Source organism: Lactuca virosa, chromosome 5, assembly GCF_052849685.1.
Source record: "Lactuca virosa cultivar CGN04683 chromosome 5, Lactuca_virosa_CGN04683_v6, whole genome shotgun sequence".
Lineage (NCBI taxonomy): Eukaryota > Viridiplantae > Streptophyta > Magnoliopsida > Asterales > Asteraceae > Lactuca > Lactuca virosa.
The window spans coordinates 339,929,817-339,940,347 of record NC_136430.1 but is presented as its reverse complement, the minus strand read 5'-3'; the positions used below and the strand labels follow the sequence as shown (position 1 = coordinate 339,940,347).

Below are 10,531 nucleotides of genomic sequence, written 5' to 3'. Positions count from 1 at the left end.
ATGTTTTTCATGTTTTGCAAGTTCAGCTAGCAGTCGTGGTACGTGAGAAGATAGGATCACAAAGACCTAGATTAGGAGTAGTTTTATTTCTTTGTATATTCCTTGTTACTTTAAATTATGTTACGATTTTATTGTAAACCTGAATATAACCTGGTATGTAAAGTGTTTATTTTTTATAGAAATCCGCATTTATTCGAAAACTTTGAACATCCATAGTTAATTAGATGTAGAAAGTTTGGGTCAGTCAGAAAGTCACAAGTGCTTCTTTCTTGACAGAAACCTCGGTGCCCTAAATATGTCGAAAAGAACATCCATAACTAGTTTGTGTCAATACTTGAAACTCGGGAGCTCTCTACAATGAACTGCATGCTCTGCAAGGGAGTCGAAGCATACCTTGCGACAAATAGGGCATGTCTCATCAACCGGAAATAAATGGATCATAAGGCGATACTTGAGGATAGCACAATACTCCACTAGCGACATATTCTGGCCAAGACCTTCAGTATGAATAAGTCATAAGAAAATCCTGAGCATGTGGTGCCCTTAGACACTCAAAAAACTATTTTCTGCCTAATAGTCATTTCGAAGTGACCTTCCATGTCTTGGATAATTTTACTAAAAAGTGAACTCGTCAATGAATGTTGGGCTTTTAGAGGGGTGTTGTCCTTATTAGTGAAACCGTTAGAAGTCAAAGCCCGGAATCGTATCACGAAGACAAGCCAAAGCACAAACATAGTTATAATCCATACCACATATGTCGCTATCTCGTAAGATGTGGTCTTGTAAAACCCACAATTGAGCTCGTGAGGGCACAAATGAATAAGATGAAGCCTTTACCGTTGAGTACAACCCCAAACCACCAAACCTAACTCGTAATGAAACAAGTCGTCATTGAATGTCCCCAAAAAAAGGACCCCCCCCCCTCCCCACAAACCACAATGTCCTCAATCGACCCACATAACCCCCCTTTATCAAACAACATAGCCGCCTCCTCCATGTAAACAAGTTGGCACGTCCTCAAGCCAAAGAAAAGTTTGGCAAGGCCCATGCAAGATCGAAGCAAAAGGAGCTCACTATGGGGGTCACATAACTGTGAAAGAAGGTGCACCAAATCTACAACATTGGCAGCTCTCTTCATGGCTAACCCGCTAATAAAACTCGCGTGTCTACTAACAACTCCCCCAAGAAGGTCCCCCCCCCACACACACACACACATAACAGCTGCCCAATGTCAACAAGGAATAAACACGCACGAAGTTTCCTACCATCATATGAAGGCCAAAATAGTTCAGTTTTCTTGATACTCAAATCAAGACATAATCTTGGACTTGTCACCTTAATTATGTCCAATACTCTAGCCACATCCTCCGAATCTCCAATGATGGTCCTATCATCAAGATAGCAAGCATGAAGAAGAAGCTTGCAGTTGTCTCTAATCTAATGTACAAGTTGGTGCAATACAAGAGCAAAAAGAAGTGGTCCCAAAGGGTTGCCTTGTTGAACTCCAATAGTTGACCAAATATGTTTATCTCCCAAATACAACAAAGAAATGGAATGACACCTCATCCTGACCTCATGAAGTAAGGAGATCTATCCACCAGATTAAAGACATTCAAGAAATCCACCACAAACATTGCAAAAGACTCATCATCATGACGTTCACTCAACACCCTCTTGACACCATGAAGAACGGCCTCAATATCACCCGACAAACCTCCCCCAAATTGAAAATTAATAAGCTATTGTGTCATTTCTTTACCAGCATCGAATTTTTTGATTTTTTTTACTAGAAAAAGATTTTTTTAATTATTTATGCAATTTTGGTTTAGAACAAAACCGATACCAAAAAGCTCTCACGTAAAATTAAGATGTACTAATAAATTTCCAAAATCTTTTTTTTTTCTTTTTCCTTTTTTTTTTGGCATATGGTGATATTTATCAAAATTTTAAGGCGGTGGTCTCTGCATCCGCGACAGCGAAGCACAAATCGGAAATTCAATATCGTAAATTCGTAATGCAGGATTACGCAATCTAATAAAAGTTGTCTTCTTCAATTAGATTGATTGTTGATTCTCTCGAAATAATTAATCTCCAAGTTTCCACGATTTATTTGGCGCTTTTGATTTGATAAGTTTTTAAAATCCGAGCGATCTGAATAATCATGTCCTACGCTTATCTCTTCAAGTACATCATCATTGGAGATACAGGTAATTTGCTTCAATTCTGAATCGTCTTTTGTTTTCTGATTATTTATTATTGTTTCCACTTTTTATCAAATCTGTGTCGATCGCATTTGGAAACAATGTGAATGCCGGTTGTTTATGAGATTATTCAGGCTTTTTTAATTTTCAAATTATGTCCTCAAACTGTTAGTTATCAATATTTGCCATTGGATCAATTGAAACAACGTCAGAGTAGTTGGCGTATTTCAATAGAATTTTAGGTAACAGAATATTTTAGAGACTGTAACTTGAATCATCGATCTCTTTCAGATCCAAATTTTCTTAATCTGTTACCCACTTTTGCCGAGGATCAAGTTCTTTCAAAAGGAATTTTATCATCAGGAATCTTAATCCCATAGATATGTATCTGAAATTTTATCATCTTCAAGGAAACTAGATTTTTGTTTAGATATAGACAAGGTTGCCTCCATCGGAGCATCTACAGTGCCACGTCCTACCCACATTAACAAACGGAAAAGCTTAACAAACCTCATCCACTGTAGTAAAACTTTTTCACAACGATTATTTATAGTATCGATCTTTAGAGTAAAATGAATAAAATAATATCAAAAATATGAAAAACCTCTATCTATTGACTATTGAGCTTGTAACTTTAAGCTCCCACAATAGTTTTTTGCATCTTTATGTGTCCGATTAATGTAAGTTGTGTTATGTTTGTCAAGTCACACACCTAGTGTTTTTTTTAGGTTGTTATGTTTGGCAAATTAAAAAGTAGCTTATAAGCTAGGATTTTAAAAAGCTATTCAGACTAACGTTTCAATTATACATTTTTATTAATTATAAGTAAACACAATCTTCTATATGCTTTTTTATGTCATTTTACATATTTCAGCTGGTTTTACCAAAGTCATTTTTTATCAGCTAGTTTTTCATCTATCAGCTAGTCCGTCAAACGTAACTGGTTTAGTGACATAATCCAACTGATGTTTGTAGGGGTGGGGAAGTCATGCCTTCTTCTACAGTTCACAGACAAGCGTTTTCAACCAGTCCATGACTTAACCATTGGTGTTGAATTTGGAGCCAGAATGATCACAATCGATAACAAACCAGTAAAACTGCAAATCTGGGACACGGTTTGTAAATAAATGTTCCTTTTCTGTTCTTTTCTTTTCCTTTTATAATGAATTCACTCATTTTCTTATTTTCTACTTAATCAGGCTGGCCAAGAATCATTCAGATCTATAACAAGGTCTTACTACAGAGGCGCTGCTGGTGCACTTCTGGTTTATGACATCACCAGGTTATATAATATATCTTTTTTTTAAATGATTTCCATTTTTTATTTATTTTGAGATGTTAATTGTATGAAACATGCAGGAGGGAAACATTTAATCACCTTGCTAGCTGGTTGGAGGATGCAAGGCAGCATGCGAATGAGAACATGACTGTCATGCTTATTGGTAATAAGTGTGATCTTTCACACAGAAGAGCTGTCAGCACTGAAGAAGGAGAACAGTTTGCAAAAGAACATGGTCTCGTGTTCATGGAAGCGTCTGCAAAAACTGCTCAGAATGTCGAGGAGGTGATAATTCATAAACACGATACAAACAAAGTCTTCCATGATGTTCTAGAATCTTCCACAGCATTCTAAAATCCTTTTGGGTATTCTAGAACATTCTAACATCTTTTAGAAACTTTTTCTTGCTATCAATCAATATTGGGTTTTGTTGTAGGCATTCATAAACACAGCTGGAACAATCTACAAGAAGATACAAGATGGAATTTTTGATGTATCAAATGAGGCAAGTCCAATTTTGTTATCCTATATAAAGTTATCCTTTCCAAATTATATTTGTGAGCTAAATTAAGGTATGTATTTTTTTTTTTTAATTGCATATTGGCAGTCTTTTGGAATTAAAGTTGGATGTGGTGGCAATCCGGAGCCTTCAGGAGGAAGAGATGGATCTGCTTCTCAAGTTGGTGGCTGTTGCAGTTAAAAAATATCAGTAAATCAACTAACTCTTCATTAGATGCTGTAATTCTTCCATCACACACACACACACACAGGGCATGGACTTTTGCGTCCTTCAAAACTGAAACTACTGTGAGAAAAAGAAAGAAAAGTAGTTTGAAATGTTGCTATATTTGTAAGTTGTTTTAGTTTATATTTAAATAAAGATTTTGTTCATGGACTGATGCAGTCTAAAAAAAAGGTCAAATGTACGAGCTTGGTTTTTAAGTTCTGTATGCAAATAGCATATCTGCTTATAACATAATTCTGTTACTTTTGTCTAATTTAATTCAACTAACTTGCACCAAGGATTAACTTGAGACAAGAAAACACATTGATGCATGTATTAAAATTTAACAATTTCTACTCATTTTACTTATTAATTTCTTATACATGTTTTGTCATCTCTAATTATAAGAGCTGAATTTGTGGTTGATTATCAGATACTCCCTTCGTCTCATATTTATATCCAAATAAGAGTTACAATACTCCCTTCGTCTCATATTTATATCCAAATAAGAGTTACAGTGCATATGTGTGTTCATATCTATCATTTTTCTTATTTTTCTTTATGTAAATTCAATTCAAACAAACTGGAACAACGTTCTTGATGCAGCCATTGGTGGTATAGCTGTGCATACAATAACTACAAGTTTAGAAAAAAAAAACATGAGAAGAAATATGTAACCAATCCCCAACATCCGCTTTTAAGAAATATGTAACCAATCCCCAACATCCGCTTTTTTTTAATCGATTCAAATCTGACAAATATGTAACCAATCCCACACATAAAATACACTTATTGCAAAATGTAAGCATATCAAGAAATGCATCTGAAAACACAACTTTATTTATTTATTTATTTATATGTGACGAACACATCCAAGTGTTTTTTTTTATGACAAGAAAGGGAAAATAGCAACACAGATCCGATACACGTGTTGAACAAAACCACATTGGCTTTGATACCTCAAAGTTCTATTCATCGAGTCCAAATCTTTTCCTCAAGAATTGAACAAAAGCAAGGACCTTTAGCGAATCAGGAAGAGTGTTGGACACACTCTCCTTGTTCTGAAAGCACCTTTTACCCCAAGCAATCAATTTTGGGCAGTCTTGTTGTATGTTCAATTTCCCATATGTTTCATAGGAATGAAACCATGAATGAAATGGGATCAAAGACACATCAACGTAGCCAAAACTGTCACCTCCAAAGTAAGGCTTGTCTCCAAGTTCTCCTTCAATCAGTTTAAGGGAATCGATAAACTCTTTCCTTGCTGCCTCATGTTCTTCCCCTATTGTTGTGTACAACTTCCTCCCAATTTGGAATACCTACATTTCCTTATACGATGTTAGAGAAAATATTCGATAATCTAAGACCATTTCCCTTGAATACAAGATTCGAACAAACATTGACTTGTTTCATATATAGGAAGTTGCATCAAAACAGGTACGAAGTGAATTTCTTGAATATGTAGTCATGGATTCAAGATTCGTCACAAGAAAGAAAGAAAGAAAATCCTAGATGCAAAGTTACACCCAAATTACACCAAATCGGGTTTCCGAAATTGTTTTATAACGAAATATGTAGATCTGGGTTGAAAATTAGTCAAAACACACGTTCAAAAGATTTAGGAGAACCAGAATTAAATTGTTTGCAATAGTCTTGAAGGAGGGAATCAAAACGTCAACTATAAACCCTGGTAAGTAGTAGATAAAAAACCAAGAAAGGTCAAAAGTTACCTTCTTATCAATGAAGTCAGCCCAAAACCTCGCATGAGCTTTGTCGTAAGTATCAGAAGGAAACAATGGAGCTTTGTCTTTCCAGACTTCATCGATATATTCAACAATGATGCTTGACTCGCATATTGGTTTGCCGTTGTGGATGAGAACCGGAACCTTCTTGTGAACCGGGTTCATGTCCAAGAGAAGCTGACTCTTATTCCTCAAATCCTCTTCTCTGTATTCGTATGAAACACCCTTCTCAGCAAGTGCGATCCTGACCCTCATCCCATACATGCTTGCCCATAAATTCAGTAGAATCACTTCTTCTTCTCCTTCTTGTTTCGCCATTGTTGGGTTGTTGGGCATATTCAGTATTCACTACGTGTCTATGTATAATACAGTATATGCGTAGCGGCGGACCAGACAAAATCCTAGGGTAGGTATGTGGAAGTGTGCAGATGTATTGGTGCTGCAGTTCGAAAGAGTGAAAAATATCTTAACTTTATTACAGGTTTACGATTAAAATGTATAAAAGTAAATTTGTTTATAAATTTGTTTGGAATGTATTTATATACTCTATTAGTTAATTAGCAATAGTGTAATTGTTGGTTACAAGTATCCTTCTTGGTTATTATATTACCCACCGTTACTATTTTTTTTAATATACAACAGTTCTGCTTTTCCGGTCATCTGTTCTCATACGCGTAGGTCAATCGGTGCTTTACACATACGTGTCGTCTCTGTTGATCGGGAAGCGATCTTCACCGCCTCCCGTGTCGTCTCTGTTGATCAGGAAGCGATCTTCACCGCCTCCCTCTTCCAATCAACCATCTTTCTCTACTTCTCATTTTCTTCCTTTTCTGTCTTCGATGTTCAAAGGAATACACGAAGGGGTTTTTGCTTATTTAATCCTCAGATCGATTGAAGTGTTTTATGGTTGATTGAAGCAACGCTCTGATGAGACAAACACCACGAGCCTACTAGACTTTGTAGACTACGATAGAGGAGAACAAAAGGTGTTCGTGCACGTCACCAGTGTAAGGAAGTCGGATTTGTCCAAACGCTACCGGTAGTTGACCTCTGATCATTTCCAATCGCTCTCCACTTTCTTCCTTTTTTATGGCCATTGATTTTATTTGTAGATATGATTGTATTTATCTTTGGTAGTTATATTTTCCCCAATTATAGGGATTTCTTGTATTGTATATTTATACACATTGTGATTAATGAGAAGGCAGGCAAATGATTTCTTGTATTGTATAAATTTACTTGATGATTTTTCACACTTCATCAGGACATTCCCATTACAAACTAAATCTCAAGTATTTACCATCTACCAACAATTCCATGCACAAATCCAAACCCAATTTAATCGGAACATCAAAACCTTACAATGTGATAACGGTAGAGAGTTTAATAACTCCTCGCTCCAACAATTTTTCCTTAAAACCGGTACTAAATTTCGTTTTACATGCCACTTATACTTCACCACAAAATGGCAAAGCTTAACAATATGATTCGTACTAGCCTTCTCCAAGCATCTCTACCCCCATCTTTTTGGCATTACGCTTTATCATTAGCCACATATCTTATTAATATATTACCTTCCACTGCCAATTAAAACAAAACACCAACCAAAATTTTATACCTACACAAACCCACCTACACTCACCTACGCACCTTTGGGTGTCTATGTTACCCGAATATCTCCGCCACCACTCAAAATAAACTCACTCCTAGATCCATTCCTTCCATCTTTCTTGGTTACCTGAATAATCACTGTGGTTATCTATGTCACACTCTCTCAACTGACAAACCAATCATATCTCCTCATGTTACTTTTGATGAGAATACATTTCCTTACCAAAATCGTTTCTCATATCCCTCATCCTCTTATGACTTTCTCGATAATCCACCACCCTTCCCTTTTCTAAATCCTCTTTATCACATGTCAAATAATATCATTCCACCTTCACAATCGAGTCCCACTTCATCTCATGTTACTTCGTCAAAAAGTTCTATCCCAAACAACCATGTTCGAGTTTCAACCTGCCCTCCTGTTGGTTCATCCAATTCATCACCCCCACCAACTAACTCCACGACTGTTCCTCCTGTCCACTCTCCAATCGCTCCTACAAATCCCTCATTGCCAACAGCCCCACAAAGGACTATCCACACCCGCTCCCATAGTGGTATTACTAAACCCAATCCTAAATATGCTTTATCCTCTCAATCTATTTCTCCTCTTCCTACCAGTCCTAAGTCCGCTCTCCTTGACCATAACTGGAATTATGCTATGAAAACTGAGTTTAATGCTTTATTTCACCAAAACACATGGGATTTAGTACCTCGCCCACATAATGCTAATGTCATTGGTTGTCACTGGATTTATCGACACAAGTTCAAATCAGACGGTTCTCTTGAAAGATATAAGGCACGACTAGTTGTTAATGCTAAGTCTTAGGAGGTTGGTGTTGATTGTGGTGAAACATTCAGTCCCGTAGTCAAACTGTCACACCCCAAAACCGGAACGGCGGAATCGTTCTGGGGCGGAGGACGTCATGCGTAGTATCACAACAATTGTATCATAGCAAGCATAGTAAACACAACCAGACATTGAATACATATGTGAAAAAGGTTTACATTGTCTTAATACATAGTTTTGTTCATATCAAAAGTAAAATAGAAAGACGTGACTCTAACGCTCCGACTTCTCCAATCTCCTGAAAGTACATGTCTACTAATTCCCTGAGAATACAAGCAGTTTTGAAAGAATATCAGCATAAAGCTGGTGAGTTCATAAGCATTTAGTTTTGGTGGAAAATGTTCTTTGATCCTTTTGAAAAGTGTTCCTCAAGAAAATCCCATATTTTCTAAAGTAAAGCATGTTTGAAACCCATTCCTTCCATGACTTCCAGATTCATACAGATACGTACAATCCAAGGAGTCATGGAATGAATATGAATATCCATTAGTTCAATGTTAAACCATCCGTTTATGAAAATACCGTGTTATCCTGGGAAAATCCTATATTCTCCCTAAAATTAGGTTGTTGGTTATCCGTTCTAAAATGAAGTGTACAAGTATTTACCATACTTATATCGTTAAACGTAGTTTCCTTTGAAAAATCCTGGTTACTCCCAGTGATGTATATTAGCCTTGTTACATAAATAAAACTAATAAAAACGTGGTGAACTAAATCCTGAAGGTATTATTAATACCCTCTAGTAATCAATTGGTTATTACTCTGAGGTTAGTTCACTAGATCCATTATTACGTAAGTAAATCGTTGTTATCTACATTGTGAGTTTTATAACCATACATTAACCTGATATGGCATGTATCGGGGCCAGTATCCTTTATGACTTTGTCACCCGTAGACCTGTCGGTCCCACTGTAGCTAGCAGCGAGGTGCGGGATAGTCAGTCCCGTATAGATCTATACACAACAGTCACGCTCTCCCTACAAGAGATTCTGGTCATAAGTGTTAGTCCTACACTCCGTTTCGGTGGTGAGTGTTACCAAGGACGTGTCTCCAACTTAGACTAACAAATTTACAAGTAATAATGCTGAAAACCCTTTTTGTAATTAACATGAATCCTTTATAAAATGATATCTTTTACTTCATGGTTCATAAGTTCATTGCCTTAGTTTTGATAACTGTTTCTGCGAGTTGATTTCTTAACCAATTTGGTAAAACTGTTTTCCATGTTCAAAGTATATTGAAAATATAATTATCTTAAACAAAATAATATATTTTGAGCCCAAGATTACTTGTGCTTTTGCTTGTATTCCCCCCCTGAAAACATGAAAACACGGAAAAGCGTAGGGGTATGAACTCACCTCGAACAAGTGGTTTGATTGAAGGATCGACACGGAGGCTGAGTGTCAAGTGAAACCTTGAACACGATTTGATCCTAATTAACATGTAATGACACATAAAGGAGTCAAATGAAGGTATTTCGCTACTATATATGATGGGGAACCACTCTAGGGACTTGGAACTACTTGCACTAAGTGTTAGAACCTTATAGGATTGAGTGGGACTTGGAACTACTTGCACTAAGTGTTAGAACCTTATAGGATTGAGTAAGGAGGGTGTATGGCCACCTTAAAGGTGTGTGAGGCCATGGGTGTGCGGCCCAAGGGGTGTGCGGCCGTACACTCATGATGGAAGGTGTCTTTGAGGTGTTTTCAAGGTTCACACTAGCATCCATGAAGTGTTCTAGGTCCATGCTTAGTTGTGGTGCAAGTTTGAGGTCAATAAGGGCCATGGAAGTGGTTTTGCGGCCCTAGGGTGTGTGTGCGGCCGTACACAGGGGTGTGTGGCCGTACACCCTTCATGAATATGCCCAAAATGTCGACTTTAAGATTCAATAAGGCTAGGGTCATGTCCAACTTGAAGATGGGGGTCAAACTCTCACTTTCGAGGGTTTTTTAGGAGTGTACGGCCAACCTCTTGAGGGTGTGCGGTCGTACTCCTTTAAAGGATGAAGAACACGGTGGGGCTTGATGATTTAAGGCTTAGATAGAGTGGTCTTTCAATTTCTACAAGCTAAAGGATGGATTACTCATGTTTTTGAAGCTTTGGAGGGTTCACGGTTGAAGAAGCTTG

General features: G+C 37.2%; 2 protein-coding genes across 2 annotated transcripts; one reads left to right on the top strand and one right to left on the bottom strand.

Annotated features, from left to right (window-relative positions):
• Positions 1 to 1,943: 1,943 nt before the first annotated feature.
• Positions 1,944 to 4,478, top strand: LOC145115522 (ras-related protein RABB1c-like). The gene is made up of 6 exons (XM_079051816.1): positions 1,944 to 2,207; positions 3,177 to 3,316; positions 3,401 to 3,483; positions 3,561 to 3,765; positions 3,917 to 3,985; positions 4,088 to 4,478. Exons 1-6 carry the CDS (start codon positions 2,162 to 2,164, stop codon positions 4,178 to 4,180), a joined length of 636 nt encoding a protein of 211 aa, XP_078907942.1. The 5' UTR covers positions 1,944 to 2,161; the 3' UTR covers positions 4,181 to 4,478.
• A 550-nt stretch (positions 4,479 to 5,028) lies between these two features.
• Positions 5,029 to 6,380, bottom strand: LOC145115871 (putative glutathione S-transferase). The gene is made up of 2 exons (XM_079052228.1): positions 5,935 to 6,380; positions 5,029 to 5,523 (listed from the first exon to the last, which is right to left on the bottom strand). The coding sequence occupies exons 1-2, from the start codon at positions 6,280 to 6,282 to the stop codon at positions 5,173 to 5,175; spliced, it is 699 nt and encodes a 232-aa protein (XP_078908354.1). The 5' UTR covers positions 6,283 to 6,380; the 3' UTR covers positions 5,029 to 5,172.
• Between the last annotated feature and the right edge of the window lie 4,151 nt (positions 6,381 to 10,531).